Source organism: Neovison vison, chromosome 12, assembly GCF_020171115.1.
Source record: "Neovison vison isolate M4711 chromosome 12, ASM_NN_V1, whole genome shotgun sequence".
NCBI lineage: Eukaryota > Metazoa > Chordata > Mammalia > Carnivora > Mustelidae > Neogale > Neogale vison.
The window spans coordinates 68,481,975-68,499,385 of NC_058102.1; the positions used below are offsets into that span (position 1 = coordinate 68,481,975).

Genomic DNA, 17,411 nt, shown 5'->3' on the forward strand with positions numbered 1-17,411 from the left:
CACAAGTAGGCAGAGAGGCAGGCAGAGAGAGGGGGGGGAAGCAGGCTCTCTGCTGAGCAGAGAGCCCAATGTGGGACTCGATCCCAGGAACCTGGGATCATGACCCAAGCCAAAGGCAGGGGCTTTAACCCACTGAGCCACCCAGGTGCCCACAGATGAAAGATATTTTAATAGACAATATGAAAGATGGTGGTGTTGAAGATGACTAGATTGGAGAAAAATAAACATACATCCACATATATATGTATGTGTGTATGAGGGATATTTATAATGCCCCTTATAAAATGTGACAACCTAAGCAAAATGGTACAGAAAATTATATCCCTGGGTTTCTGGTTTGAATAAATAAGCAGAACTGGTGTTGTCCATTGGGATCCTAGCTTGGGCAGTTAAAAGACAGAGAAAGATCATATACTGGTTCTTAGATAAAATGAATTTGAGGTGACTCTGAGGCATTCCTGAAGTTGGGTACAGAAGTCCAAGGTTTATAGGAACAGTCTGGGCTGATAATCTAAATTCTACATGTTGACCAGACTTCATGCTCATTGGAAGACCAGCTCATATACCCTACTCAGAGAGGCCTCTCACCCATCAGGTAATCAGTAAGTTTATTCCATTGTCCTCCCACAGAACTTTGGTTGTGCTGTTAGTTTAATATATCATTTTGGAAAATGTACCTTATGTATCCCTTGTCCCTTACTAACACTGTGCTTGGAGCATCCCGTGATAATGGTTATTGTTGAAAATCATAATTTTTCTAAAGTTATAGACTCAGAGACGCTGAGAAACATGAGGACTTTGTGGATTATCTGGTTTACTCACCCATTCAAGGAGCAATTACTCTGTAATCATCTTTACATTAAATTGTTCCTGTGACAGAGATCTCATGACTTCAGAAGAGAACAGGTCCAATTTTGAATAACTTGAATAATTAGAAAGTTACTTTTTATAAAGAGCTCATACTAGCCACTTTAATGTCTCCCCACTCTTCAGAACATTTTCTCCTCTGTTAGCATGATGCCTTGGCTGTAACATTTGAAGAACCATGATGATTACTGAACTAAAGGCTCTTAGAGATTGGGATGTTTTGTGTTTTCATGTTGTGTTTTCATTTTGAATTCCCCAGAGTTCCTCAAGGAGTGAATAAGCTTTTGTTGAATACATGTATTGAAACAATTATCCATTTGGCTTTCTACAGTTAATACACTCCCACTGTCTGCTGTAATTCCTCCCGTTTGTTAGAATGTGATGACCCCTTGTAGAATGTGATGACCAGAATCAAACGTAACATTTCATAAGGGGACCGAATTATTGGATCATAATAATGAAAATTCTATTTCTTTTTTTCAGATTTATTTATTTGAGAGAGAGAACATGTGCATGCAAACATGCATGAATGGGGGGTGAGGCAGAGGGAGAGACTCTCAAGCAGATTACCCACTGAGTGTGGAGCCCAATGTGAGACTGATCCTACAATCCATGACATTATGATCCAAGCTGAAATCATGAGTCGGGTGCTTAACCAGCTAAGCCACCCAGGCACCCTTCTGTTTCTTTTTTTAAATTTATTTTTATTTTTATTCTTTTTTTTTTTTTAAAGCAAAAGCAATGCATCCTTTTTTCCCACACCCCATCCACTGACTCTGGCAACCACCAATCTATTCTCTATATCTATGAGCTCGTGTGTCTATATGTGTGTGTCTATATGTGTGTGTGTCTTTGTATATATATATATGTATGGGTATATATTCATATTCCACATATAAGAGAGATCAGGTGATATTTGTCTTTCTCTATCTGACTTATTTCACTTAACATAATGCCCTTGAGGTCCATCCCTGTATTGTCACAAATGGCAAGATATCATTCTTCTTTATGGCCGAATAATATTCCACTGCAAATGTGTACCACAATTTCTTACCCATTCATCCATTGACAGGCATTTAGGTTGTTTCCATATCGTGGCTATTGTAAATAATACTGCAGTGAACACAAAGGTGCTGATATCTTTTCAAATTAGAGTTTTGGGGTTTTTTGGACAAATATGCAAAGGTAGAATTGCTAGATCATTTAGTAGTTCCTGTTTTAATTTTTTAAGGAATATCTTTGTCTCCACAGTAGCCACCCCAATTTACGTCTCACCAATGGTGCACAAGAGTTCCCTTTTCTCTATATCCTCATTAATATTTAATATTTCTAGTCTCTTTAATAATAGTCATTCTAACATGTGTGAGAAGATATCTCAGTGTTGTTTTGATTTGAATTTTCTTAATGATTAATGATGTAGGGCATCTTTTGGTGTATTTGTTGGACATTTTTGTGTCTTTTGGAAAACTGCCTATTCATATCTTCCACCCATTTTTTAATCAGCTTAGGGTTTTTTGCTATTAAATTCTTTTTTTTTCTTTTCAAGTTTTTATTTAAATACTAATTAATGAACATATATGGTGAAATTGGTTTCAGGTGTAGAATTTAGCAATTCACCACTTCGATTTAACACCCAATGTTCATCACAACAAGTGCCATCCTTAATGCCCATCACCCATTTAACCCATTCCTTATGCACCTCTTTCCATCAACCCTTAGTTTGTTCTCTATAGTTAAGACTCTCTTATGGTTTGCTTCTTTTCTTTCTTTTTCTTCTCCTATGTTCATCTGTTTTGTTTCTGAAGTTTCACATATGAGTGAAATCATGCAATATTTGTCTTTCTCTGACTGACTTATTTTGCTTAGAATAATACTCTCTTGCTCCATCCATGTCCTTGCAAATGGCAAGATCTCATTCTTTTTGATGGCTGAGTAATATTCTATTATATATATTTCCCACATCTTCTTTATCCATTCATCTTGATAGACATTTGGGATCTTTCCATAGTTTGACTATTGTTGATAGTGCTGCTATAAACATTGAGGGGCTTGTGCCCCCTTCGAATTTGTATTTTTGCATCCTTTGTATAAATACCTAGTAGTACAATTCCTAGAATGTAGAGTAGTTCTGTTTTTAACCTTTTGGGTTATGTGAATTCTTTATATAGTTTGAATATTAGTCACTTATTGTATATTTGATTTGCATATATTTTTCCCATTCAGTAGCTTGCCTTTTCATTTTGTTGATGGTTTCCTTTGTTGTGCAAAAGCTTTTTAGTTTTATATAGTCCCATTTTTTTTTTAATTATGGCTTTTGTTGTCTTTGTTTTTGGTGTCAGATCTAAATAATCATCTTTAAGACCAATGTCAAGGATCTTACTGCCTGTTCTCTTCTAGGAGTTTTTATGGTTTCAAGTATTATGTTTAAGTCTTGATCATTTTGATTTATTTCTTTTTCTTTTTTGTAAGGTATTGGTCCAGTTTCACTCTTTGGCCTGTAGCTGTCCAGTTTTTCCAAAACCATTTATTGAAGAGGCTTTCCTTTCCCCATTGTTTATTCTTGGTTCCTTTGTGGTCAATTAATTTGCCATATATGCATTGGTTTATTTCTGGGCTCTCTATTCTGTTCCATTGATGTGTGTTTCTGTTTTTATGCCAATACCACACTTTAATTACCATTGCTTTGTAATATAGGTTGAAATCAGGGAGTGTGATACCACTAACTTTGTTTTTCTTTCTCAAAATTGTTTTGTCTATTTGGGGTCTTTAATGGTTCCATATCAATTTTAAACCTGGTTGTTCTTTTTTTTTTTTTTTCAAGGCTCTTTGCCCTCTTTGAAAAATGCCTTGGAATTTTGATAAACATTGCATTGAATCTGCATATTGCTTTCAGTAGTATGAATACTTTAAAAACATTAGTTCTTCCAATCCATGAGCATGAAATATTTTTCCATTTATTTGTGGCTTCTTCAATTTCTTTCATTAATATCTTAGAGTTTTTAATATATAGATCTTTTTCTGCCTTGGTTAAACTTATTCTTAGGCATTGTATTCTTTTTGATGCAATTCTAAATGGGATTGTTTTCTTTATTTCTCCTTCTGATAGTTCATCATTAGTATATAGAATTACAACAGATTTTTAGGTATAGATTTTGGTAGTCTACCACTTTACTGGACTAGTTTATTATTTCTAATAGCTTTTTGATGGCATATTAAGAAAACTTAATACCATGTCATCTAGGTACAGTGACCATTTTACTTCTTTTTTCCAATTTGGATGCCTTCTATTTCTTTTTCTTGCCTAATTGCTCTGGCTAGGACTTCAATACTATGTTGAATAAAAGTGGTAAGTGGTAACATCATTGTCTTGTTACTGATCTTAGAGGAAGAGCTTTCAGCTTTGAACTGTTGAGTATGATGTTAGCTGTGACCTTGTCATGTATAGCTTTTACATTGAGATAAATTCCCTCTATATCCCCTTTGTTGGGAATTTTTAATCATAAATGGATGTTAAACTTTCTCAAATGCTTTATCAGCATCTTTTGAGATGATTATGAAATTTTTATCTTTATTTTGTTACTGTGTTGTATCACACTGACTGATTTGGGGATGTTGAAACATACTTGCATCCCTGGAATATATCCCACCTGATTGTGGCATAGAAACATTATTTCTTAAATTTCTTTTTGTATGTTTGTTTGTTTGACACTGTTGGATGAAGCAAAACTTTCTTCCCCCTACAATACCAAATAGATCCAATTTTTCTTTTGTATGGTTGATTTCTTTAACCTATGTTCAAGAATTTTATTTATCATGACTAAATTTTATTTTGTGTGTTTTATGATAATATCCTAGTATGTAGTTTGCATATTTAACATATTATTTAGGATAGTTTCAATTACAGATAACAGAATACCAGATTGTCAATAGTTTGAACAATAAAAATATTTTATTATCCCACATAAAAGAAAGTCTAAAGGTACCAGTAGTTCTACAGTTGAGTCAATGACTCAATGATGTCTTTAAATATGTAGGTATTTCCCTTCTTTCTCTAGGTGTTCCTTATTATACTGGTGATATCTCACCTCGTGGTTGCAAAATGGCTGTGAGCATTTTAGGCATTGTGCCCTTATACTACCTTTTGTTCTACATGGAAAGAAAGAAGACACAGGCCAAAAGAAGAGTTTTTGTGTTGTGTATATAGCTTTTTGTTGTTATTATTTTGTTTGCCTGATGTGGCTTTCTGCCTTTTCTTGATTCCCTTTCCCCATATCACCAGGCAATTTTTACTTGAGCCACTGTATCAGCCCAAGGTGGTGGGGAATAAGATGACCCTTCTGGTTTACACCAATCCTGATTATTCTTGAGGGTTGAGCAGAATATATGAATAAGAATCTTGAGATTTAGTCTATACAGACCCTTGTTACATAGTAAATTTCTGTGAAAATATTCATCCTGGTTTTTTTTGTTTTAGTCTAACATTACACTGTCACAGATACCAAATAAGACAAGTTCAAAATAATGAATATTTACATCTGGTGATATACTTGAATGGTTATGAAACCTACAAAAATATGTTTTACCATGAGTAGGAAAACATTTTAATGATAAAAAGCACCTTTCTCTGCAGAAGTCAGGGCATATAATGTTGAGTATGTCCTTTGGTCACCAACAGCAACAGCTCTTTTAGGAAGACCGAGTTAAGAATCAGAGACAGATATACCAGGAGCTGTGTTTAAGGTTACAAAGCCAATCACTTAGTTCTTAGTTTTCTGATGTAATTCATGAAAATAAAAAGTGGGCCAAAGTTTAACATTAGTCTAGAAAGAATAAGAATATCATGATAGATTCATCAATTAATTTTTCTTAAAGACAATAATAAAAAATAGTATATTAAAGGATTACTTTAGGTATTTCAAGCTGGCATATTTTTCCAAACCTGAATTCAAAAGATACATTCATAAGCTCATGCTATAAACAAAAAATAGTACAAGACTGAAATGTCCAAAGGCTAAAAGAAATGCAAATTAATATTTTCAGATTGTTCGGCATGATAGGACAATGGAGCAAATAGTTTTTCCTGTCCCCAATATATGTGAATACCTTACACGAGAATCCAAGTGCCGTGTGTTCAATACAACTGAAAGGGATGAACAAGGAAGTAAAGTGAATGACTTTTTCCAGCAAACAGAAGATCTCTACAATGAAATGAAGTGGCAGAAGAAAATCAGGAGTAAGTACAATAAACCAAAATGGTTAGTTTTGAGCATTATGGTAGATAAATTGGTTCTTTGGAACACATAACAGCATTCATTCAAATCGGTTTTTAATTTCTTACCATCTGATGTTACTGAAGTCACTTACAGGCTTAAGCTCAGTCTACACCTGGGCGAGAGCTGAGACACCTGCAGCTTAATAAAAACAGAAGACTAATTAGATCATCTTTTAGTGCTTATCCTATAGTTTTATAAATACTATGAAATGCAAGGTTGCAGCTGTCTATTTCAGCTGCTGGACAGCTGAGCTTTGCAGTCCTTGAATAGGTTCGGACTGGCCTTCACAATCAGTGAACAGGATAGAGAGACATCAACCCCAGCTCTCTCATCCTCTGTTGTCTTGTGATCTTACGATGGAGTAGATCGTTTAATGTTTTCTTGAAAGTCCTCCTTTCTTTCAATGTATCTTTACCTTGCCCAATCAGACTAAAAATTCTGTGATACTTATATTCCAATAAGGCAATGTTATCATTTTACAGTTAAAAATTAGTATGATATAGTTCCCATTACTTATATCTCAAGGGTCAAGTCTTTGGAAATACTGAGTTTTCAAACTTAAAAAATTTGAAGTTTACACTAAGTTTTGGTTTATTTTCCCAGATACAAAGAGTTTTAACAAAATATAGTAGGGAGACACTCTTGATTAGGTCTTTTTTATCCTTAGGGGAAGTTTTTTAGGCAAGCAGGCCTATGTTCTCAATACCTGTATTCAACAGTGCTTCTAGTTTCCTAGAAAATCTAATGATCATGGTTTATGGATTTAAATGGAGCTTGAGATGTACTGTCTTTGAATATAAGATTATGGCATGTATTGTTAGACTTTCTTATCAGAATATTTGAAAAAATAAAGAAATTACTCTCCCTTGGCATTTGGTCATGAAGAACCTTTTTGAGTTGAGAGAAAATTCTGAGTGTCCAGAATACTTATATAAAGGCTCAATAGTTTTATTTGGGACATTTGAAAAGCTCAGATTTTATCCTTGAAAAAAGGAAATTGAATAAGAAACTAGTGTTTGTGTGGTTTGTTCTTTTTTGGATAAATATCTTATCGTTTACTAGAAAACAAATCTTAAAATAATTTCCAGTGTACATCTTACATTGAGAATTTGGAAGCAACTTACAAGGAGGTTACAGATAGAAACTAAATCATTAGATGGATATGCTACAAATATATGCATCAACATCTTCTAATTTTGTCTTAATATTCTTTTTAAATTTATTTTTCCTGCTTTTTTTTTTTTTTTTAAAGATTTTATTTATTTGACAGAGAGCTAGAGAGAGAGCACAAGTAGACAGAGCAGCAGGCAGAGGGAGCGGTGTGCTCCCTGCTGAGCAGGGGGCCTGATGCGGTGCTTGATCCCCCACAACCCCAGGATCATGACCCAAGCTGAAGGCAGCCACTTAACTGCCTTAACGAACCAGACACCCCAATATTCTGCGTTTTAAAAAGAAGACTCCTGATTCAAAAATGATGGAGATGCAGATGTTTACAATGTAACATACATTAGTCAACTAAATGCCATGGCAGATCACAGGCTATTCCAGTATTGGAATGCTTCTTTCTAAGAGAGGGGAAAAACGTACTGAAGAGAAGTACAGTTTAGAATTAAGCAGAAGATCCCAGATTGGAATTCACAGAACCTAATTTTAAAAGTTTATACTTTCTACTTGAAAGTTGTAGTGCCTTTCTCCCTCAAGCAACTCCAATATTTTAGATTTGATGTTTAGATATTAAGAGTTAAGAATGGATGAAACCTGGAAAAGTCATGTAGCCAAATTTGTATCCACTGCCTATCTGTTCAGTTAGAAGAGGTAGAAACAGCAGATATTGGGTTAGGGTCAACTTTGTTCAGTTGATGAGTTTATTAATTCACTTCTGAAGATAGATATGGAGTCTCTTTTCTGAAAATATTTGGTAAAGACTCTCCTACTTATTAGTACTTCCTGTTGTGTCTTACACATTTTTTTCTGCTGTTCTAAACCCAAGTGCTTAGGAAGCATTATGATTTAAAACTTACATACCATGAATCACTAGTTCCCAGTAAGCAGTTCTAGGCCATGCTGTTAAGTTTCAGAATTTCAGGTAACTATGACCGGGTCGTAGGTATTTTCACCAGACATGTATCTGGTTTGGGTTTTTTATTTGACTGTAAAGCATGGGGGTGGGACTAATTTATCAATACTACTCAGTTATAAAGTGATACATACTATTCCATGAAGAGGGGACCCAGGAAGCCACGGACGTCTTTCTCCTAAACTGCTCCAAGGTTGTATTAGAAAGAGTTATTACAGAATCACTTTTTCTGACCATGTTTAGCAATTACAAAATTACTCACCCTTTTACCACGGCTTAGGTATAGGTTGGATGAGCGATATAAAAGTAATCAAATAGAAAATTCCCTTGTGGCGTTGATTATAAACTTTCTTATATAAGTCATTTTGAATGTTTGTTTAAATAACACTTTCATATTATCTTGCCAAAACACATTTGGTAATATGTTATTTCAGTAGGATTCATGTGTTGAAACCAAAATTAATTATTCTGTTTTGTCCCACCGTACTCTTTTCTTACTAGATAACCCTGCACTGTTCTGGTTCTCGAGGCACATATCCCTCTGGGGGAGCATTTCCTTCAACTTGGCTGTGTTCATCAATTTAGCTGTTGCTCTCTTCTATCCATTTGGGGATGACGGAGATGAAGGCAAGTGCTTGTTTTTCTTTAAATGATAAATATGTTAAAGCTCTAAAAACAATACTCTTGATGATACTTTCCTCAGCTATTTATAGAGCTTCAAAATAATAATAATGTAATTCTTGTTAATTTTTTCTGTATTCACCGAAGGTAGAGAAAGATGCTAAGAAGATAAGGCAGAAAACTATTGTCAGTAGAAATGTTAGTATTCAAAAAACTCATATGCAGAAGAGCTATTAGAACTATGCTATACTGGCAAGCAAGGCAATGAAAAAGAATTATTTCTACCTGATTAATATGACTGAAAGCATTTTAAATATGGTACCTCGATTATGTGGGGGAAATGAGTGTGAAAATATTTATTGTGATTACCTTAAGTAGTGGAGTTTATATTTTACCCTCTTCCTTACTTTATGTCTTGTTTAAAGTTTCTAGAATGAGTGCATGTGGACGCTGAGAAACATTTTTTTTAATGTAGAGCATAGGAAAATAGTATCATAGAGAATATTTCAGATCTCAGATTAGAAGGGTAACTCTTGTTTCCAGTCTAGGATGTCTCTACATAGATAATTGACTGAAATTAATATTATTAAACTAATAATAAATGAAGTTTTACAAAAGCAAAGACAAGAGAAATTATCCCGTCTTAGGTGAAACAAGAGATAGAAGTGAAATATACTAACAGTGGAACCATGGGTATTGAGTTTTGTTTAAATCTGGCAAAGTACATGGGAAAATACATTACAGCCTTGGGATACAATTGGGAAAGTAGCTTCGAAATGGGTGTGGAAAGAAGGTCTTGAAGGAAAAGATGAGAGACAGCAGCAAACACGAACCACAAATTGCTTTCATATCTCACCTGTAGGACTGTTGTAAGAATTTAATGAGATGCTATACAGGTAAGGCATTTAGAATAGTGTCTGGTGAGCATTCTGTGAAGCTTAGTTACTGTTGATGTCATTGTCATTACAAGGTTAATGTTAATACTACAGAGGGAAGCCCAGTGAAAGTGATGGTAAAGTGATGGTATGACGAGAACAACACGTGTTTAAGCCTATTTCAGATGGACTGGAGGTGAGCATGAAGAGAAGTGAGAGTTCAGGAGAAATTTGCTATTTCAAGGCTCCATTACAGATACTATATATCAAAGTCCTAACCTTTAGCTGTAATTCGGGTAGAGATAGATAGATAGATAGATAGATAATTGGATCTTTCCGAAGGCATGCCAGTGCTGAAAGAAGGCTATTCGGCAGTGGAGCAGCTGTGTAATGAGGGAAATGGCAAATGAAAACAGAACAAGTATTTGGCCATCCATTGTGGGAAGTTGCAAATACAGCAGGAAGTGGAAACAACTTTCTTTTCACTGTGTTTAGTCTTATTTAGTGATGATAGCACTCTTGGCATAGAAGAATGTAACTCTTGTAAGGAGAGAAGTCCAAACATGAAATGATAAATTGGTATCATCTGCACACAGAATGTGGAGAGTAATTGTGGAGTTCCAGTTAATAGAAGCATAAAGTCTAAGATATGGAAGCAATTTTCAAGATCATCTAATATCAAATCCTCATTTGACAGATAAAAAGATGGAATCTCAGAGACGCTAAAAAAAAATGGTAGATCTTAGAGTAGAAGGTTAACTCTTTTGTTTCCTAACAAGATCTTTTCTACATAGATAATTGAGTTGAAAGCATAGAGAGAACAAGAAGAGAACAAATCTTCATACAGAACATTTTTTTTATGAGTTCCATCCATGATAACGCTTACCTGACCACAAGAGCCAATGTACGTAGCCTCTGCTGCCACCTATTGTACGTGAACTATAATGGTAATGGGCAATGCCACCCCTCTAGACATCTACTTTTTACTCATTCAGGAGAGAGTAAAACACCGGATACATTTTTTATACTTGCCTAGTAACAGTTACAATAGTAATATTGATAATAATAATAGCGCTGATGTTGTTTACCACTAGATTGGGTCAGACAGAATGCTAAGCACTTCCCATGCATAATTTCACTTACTTTTCCTGACAATTCTGTAAAGTAAGCACTTCATCTTTATGGATGAAGATCTGAGGCTTTAGAAGATTTGCCCAATAATTCAGGAGTGGAGTCCATAAATATGTATTTTTTTAACAAGCTTCTGAGGTATTGCTGATGCAGCGGGTCGTTGAGTAAGCACTTGAAACCACACATGTCGTAGAATTTGCAGTAAGGCTCCGAGAGAAGAGAGCAAGAGGACTAACCAAACAAGACTGGAAAGCAAGACGTCTCATCATCAGGTGACGATGCAGACTTCACTCTTCAAAAAGGACTGAATAAAAGTTAACAGTAGTAACCAAGGTGGAGGCTCAACCTTTGGCATCTACATTGGTTGGAGGGCACTGACGCGGAGAGAGATGAGAAAGCATGAGCAGCCATTTTGGCAATATGGACTACCAAAGTCACATTTGGGTAATCTAATTGCAGTTCCGGGTGAGTTATTTAGTGATAGCTCTAGGAATACAGTTAAAATTTTGGTCAGGATTAGCTCAGTCTCTAACCTTCAGCTGTATACTATGAATAGCTGGGAAGACTGAGAAAACAAAGTTAAAACTGAGAAGCATACATGGACATCAGAACCGTCTGGAGAAGGGAAATCCTGTGCTGGATATGCAAGTTCTCGAATGCCAGATTTTGTCAAAGAGTTTGGATGAGTACTTGCCAGGAGCACTTAGAGCTGATTTAAAGGTGGATTACTTGAGGTGGAATACTTGAGCATTAACATCCCTTCCAAAAAGTACTAAAAAATGATGGAGATGTGTCAAAGAACACAAGATCCAACTTGAAAGGCCTTCCAGTGTCCACATCTGCAGACATTTTGAGAGAAAAAAAAGTATTGACAATAATACAAAATAACCCATAGATTAAAATGAGAATCCAGGAGTCCATATGGATTGTGAGAAGAGAAACCTCTCCTTCAATAGTATTTTAATTAATAAATGTAGAAGGAGTGATAGAAATAGAATAGCACCATTTGGCCAGCAGCACTGTAGTAAGAATCATCAGTGGATGCTAAAATTAATAGGTGAATATTAGAGAAAAAGAATAATGAGAAACAGGATATTGACATAGTCTCAAAGTAGTTCAGCCAATGTACTTACTAATTACAGGAGGAAAAACAGTAATGTGGAGAAATCACTCAAAGTGATCAACGTTAATGTCACCAGTAATGAGACACAGCAACACTGAGCATCTCTTAATACGATGCACTGACAAGGGCACGGCAGTTTGTGCCAAAAATACATAAACCGAAGAAACTTTAGACAAACACAAAATGAAAAACATTCTTCAAAGTAATTGGTCAATAATTGTGAAGTGTATGAAGATAAAGATAGAGGAGTGGTTCAAACTGAAAGAGACTAAAGAGACATGACAACTGATGACACGATGTGACCTTAGCCCAAGATAAGGATTTTTTTAAAAAATTTTTAAATTTTTGTTTATTTATTTGACAGAGAGAGAGATCACAACTAGGAAGAGAGAGCGGAGGAAGCAGGCTCCCTGCTGAGCAGAGAGCCCGATGCGGGGCTTGATCCAAGGACCCTGTGATCATGACCTGAGCCGAAGGCAGAGGTTTTAACCCAGGTGCCCCCAAGATAAGGATATTAATTGGGCAATTGATGAACTTTGTATAAGGCCTATAGATTAGATAAAAGTGGTATATTATAATAAAACACATAGGAACAAACTTAACCAAGGTGGTGAAAGACATGCATTATGAAAGGTATAAAACACTGATGAAAGAAATTGAAGATAACACAAACAAATGGAAAAAAATTTCCATGCTCATGGACTGAAAGAACCAACATTGTTTAAAATAACCATACTGGGTCACCTGGGTGGCTCAGTGGGTTGATCCTCTGCCTTCGGCTCAGGTCATAATCTCAGGGTCCTGGGATCGAGCCCTGCTTCAGGCTTTCTGCTCAGTAGGGAGCCTGCTTCCTCCTCTCTCTCTCTCTGCCTGCCTCTCTGCCTACTTGTGCTCTCTGTCTATCAAATGAATAAATAAAATCTTAAAAAAATAAAATAATCATACTACCCAAAGCAATTTACAAATTTAGAGCAATCCTTATCAAAATACAAACACTGTGTTTCACAGAACTAGAACAAATAATCCTAAAATGTGTATGCGACCACAAAGACCCTGAAGAGACAAAACAGTTTTGAGAAGAAAAACCCAATGCTGAAGGTGTCCCCAGATTTCAAGTTGTACTACAAAGCTGTAAAATCAAAACAGTATGGTAGTGGCAAACACAGAAAGGACTCATAGATCAATGGAACAGAATAGTGAGCCAAGAAATAAACCAACACTTACATGGTCACTTAATCTATGACAAAGGAGGCAAGAATATGCAGTAGAAAAAAGACCATCTCTTTGACAAATGGTACTGGGGAAACTGGACAGCCACATGCAAAAGAATGAAACTAGACCACTTTCTTAGACCATATGCAAAAATAAACTCAAAATGGATTAAAGATCTAAATGTGAGATGTGAAACCATAACACTCCTAGAAGAAAACATAGGCAGTAATTCCTTTGACATGGGCCATAGAAACATTTTTCCAGATATGTCTCCTCAGGCAAGGAAAACAAAAGCAAAATTAAGCTATTGAGGCTACTCCAAAATAAAAAGCTTTTTCATAGCAAAAGGAAACCATCAACAAAATAAAAAGGCAGAAGGGAGAAGAAGGCAAACAAAAAGGCAGAATGGGAGAAGATATTTGCAAATGATACATCCAATAAGGGATTAATATCCAAAATATAGAAAGATCTCAAAATATATTGATTCATATATCAAAATATATAAATAACACCAAAAAAATGCAGTTAAAAAATGGACAGAAGATGTGCATATACATTTTTCCAAAGAAGACATCCAGGTGGCCAACAGACATATGAAAAGGTGTTCAGCATCACTCACCATCAGGGAAATGCAAATTAAAACTGCAATGAGAGATCACCTCACACCTGTCAGAATGGCTAAATCAAAATAAGAAATAGCAAATGTTGGCGAGGATGTGGAGAAAAAGGAAGCCTTGTGCACTGTTGGTGGGAATGCAAATTGGTGCAACTGCTGTGAGAAATAGTATGGACGTTCCTCAAAAAATTAATTACAAGAAGACATAGTAATTCAACTACCGAGTGTTTATCCTGAGTAAATGAATGCATGAATTTGAAGAGATACATGCATCCCTATGTTTATTGCAGCATTTTTTATAATAGCCAAGATATGGAAGCAACCCAAGTGACCATCCACAGATGAATGGATAAGTGAAATAAGTCAGAGGAAAGACAAATATAGTAGGGTTTCACTCATATGGGGAACTTAAGAAACAAAATAAGTGAACACACAAAGAGAAAAGAGACAAACAAAAAGACTTTTTTAAAAAAAAAAAAGATTTATTTATTTATTTTAGAGAGAGAGCACAAGTGGAGAATGGTGGGGGGCAGAGGGAAAGAGAGAGAGAGAATCTCAAGCAGCCTAGGCGCTGAGCAGGGAGCTCAAGGAAGGGCTTGATCTCCCCACTCTGAAATCATGAGCCAAAATCAGGAGTTGGACATTTAGTCAACTGAGACCCCCAGGTGCTCCCCACTAGAAACAGACTCTTAAATTAACATACTGATGGTTGCTGGAGGGGAGGTGGGGGTGGTGGTGAGTGAAATAGATCAAGGGGATTAAGATAAGTACACTTATCTTGATGACACAGAGCAATGTACAATATTGTTGAATTATTATAGTGTTCACCTGAAACTAATATAACACTGCATTTAATTTACTTCAATTTTAAAAAGAGAAGATAAAAAGAGTGTATCATTTTACTTTCTTGATATAGATCATTGTAATGTGGTTATGTAAGGTGAAATCCAGGTGAGGGGTATATAGTAATTTTGCATTTTATCTGCCACTCTTACGTAAATCTGAAAGTGTTTTGAAATGAAAAGTTAAAAAAGAAAAAATAAGGAAGTATGAGAATTCTGTCCAACCTTAAAATCCATGGATTCTGGGAATAGATGTTAATCACGAAATCACCTGGGAAATCCTGGGCCAAAAACCAAAAAAAGACCTTTGGTCCAAATGAGCCACTTTCCCCTACCCCAGACCTGCTCCAGGCTGGTTGAGAGTCACTGTGTCCTCTGTGAGGACTGGGGGTTGGCAGAGGCAGTGGGCTGTGTAAACTTTCTCCAAGTATGCTTTCCAGCCTGACCACATATAAGCTGGGAATGACTTAGATTTGGTTCACTGTTGGGTTGTAATATTAACTGAGAGAGTATTATTGCCCTTCCACCAGAGTGGTGATGTTGAATAATCAAAAGGAGATACTTAGGTGGAAGGTGATTCTCAGGGGATCAGCTTATAGTGCACTACCTCCCCAACTCCTGCTGTAGATAATCCCCTTTCATGGCCGGGCTTTGAAGAGCTCAGTTTCATTCATTCATTCATTCATTCATTCATTCATTCATTGGTGGAGGGGAACACTAAGCAGTTGTTTTTATTCATTCAGCTATACAGCAAGTTTTTTATTCATAACACCTTAGGGTAATGCTAATAAATGTGGTTGAGAATCAGAATAGGATTCAGGAACAAGGGAGAACAAGAACAACAAACATCTTCAAACACTGAAACAAAGAAATACTTTTTTTTCCTTTAATTAAGTGCAGCTTTCCCATAGACATCCCTAGCCTGGTTTGCAGTCTGAGGTGATGGGAAACGAGGCTTTGCAGGGTAAGCTATGGTGCTAATCAGGAGACTGAAACCCTGATCAGAGTCAATCTTAGGCATGTTCCGGGACCAGAGGCAGATTCTCAAACATTTTCCAGTGTTCCCTCTTTTTTACCAATCGAATTTCCCCTTCCCTGCCCAATTCAGTGCAGTGAGAATCCCCTTACTGCCTTTTCTAGTTACACTGTTGCATAGAGGGAAACTGACAGCAACATCTGGCTTCTGCTTAGGCTGGAAAGACAACTGGACTAGCTTTGATCCACCTTCTCCAAAGAGCCTGAATGGTAGGGAGGCGCCAAGGAAAGCCCCTTCGGGCAACTGAAAGGCCTAGTGCACCCAGAAGGGCACTGCTTACCCTTGGGAAATGGAGAACATCTCAGCCTGAGGCTATGAACACTTGAGGGCAGTTCCAGGTCACCTCTCCTTTATCCCACACAACTCAACATGGTAACTGGGCTTTAGAGAACTCATAATTAGAGATAGTAATGAAAAGAAGTTTACAAATACCACTTTTTAGGCCATTCTAAATATTTCTGGCTTCATCTCTCCTCATTTCCTCTTTACGTTTTTGGAGTGGAAGCCATTTTTTCCCTTGGCCTTTCCCAGTCATATCGATTGATTCTGAGTGGAAGTGGATTGATTCTAGTGGAAGTCCACTAGGAATCACAAGCCTCCGATGCCAGGTTTCCTAAGGGGGTGGGCTCAGTGTGGATTTATTCAGGAATGCAGGGCTTATTTGTGGCTATAGGTTTTGGTTTGTTTGATTGGTTTATTTATTTAACATATGCTTCTCTAAAAAGGAAACTTGTACCCAAAGTGGAGGAATGAGGTGTTGCTGGTGTGGGCTGAGGCAGCTGCTGTTGGTGCTAGAGAACATCCCAGATGTCCATTCAGAAGTTGAACGTTGGCCATGCCAACTGTCCCTTTCCAGTTTGGCAAAGGCAGACAGTGGAGAAACTGCTGCCATGTGAATTTCTTACTTCCAGATAGCATATGACTTTTTTTTTTAATTACATTCAAATTTAGAGGGCAGTTCTTTTCTTTTTTTTTTTTTTCCCCTCAAATGCTTTGTGTTAAAGAAAGTTAAGTTCCTCAAGGTGATTTTAATTCATTTGACTAAATAAAAACCATTGATGAAGTGTGGCTATGTGCCAGGCACTTTAGTAGGCCCTAGAGATGCAGAAGTTGATAAAGATGTCCTGTCTTAAGGAGCTCATGATCTAGTTCAGGGATGAAGAAATGCATAAGGCTCAATAGTAAAGAGCACCCATGTATTTATGGATAGATATCCTCTTTAGCTGGATTGAGATGGGGGAAAGAGGGAAGACTTGCGAGTTTATGTGGGAGGCAGAGAAATGGAGAGGAACTGGAGGTAAGAAGCAGCATGTTCTTTACAGTGAACTGTACAGAAGTCATGTGAGGCAGACAGGAGAGTTCCAATACGTGGCTTGAACTGAGGTCTCCAAATTGGCTGTTTAAATTTTCTTCCATAAAGGACGAACTTCATACTTTATAAGACTTGAAAATATACAGAGTGAATTCTAGAAGATTTTTCCATTATTAAAGTAACAATGCTTATTAAAGAAAATTGATACAAATATAGAGTTTTAAGGAGAGTCTCCTCTCCTACCCTTAGTGGGTGAAAACCGGCTTTAACAATCCGTACAGTCTTCTCTAGAGTTTGTCAGTTTTCAATTTAGTATTTTTTTGCATTAAGTCTTCAGCTAAAAACTAATGTGACCATTCTAACAGAACATGATTACAAATGATTGATAATTGGCAATGTTGTCAATAGTCATTTTAAGTAACTTTT

General features: G+C 36.4%; 1 protein-coding gene across 1 annotated transcript in view; it reads left to right on the forward strand.

Annotated features, from left to right (window-relative positions):
- Window positions 1-17,411, forward strand: part of ITPR2 (inositol 1,4,5-trisphosphate receptor type 2) — a 498,632-nt gene that overhangs the window by 393,313 nt on the left and 87,908 nt on the right. The window contains exons 47-48 of the mRNA XM_044226478.1: window positions 5,908-6,100; window positions 8,719-8,844. Of these exons, the coding sequence (XP_044082413.1) occupies window positions 5,908-6,100; window positions 8,719-8,844 (319 nt within the window). The remainder of the gene's footprint in view (window positions 1-5,907; window positions 6,101-8,718; window positions 8,845-17,411) is intronic.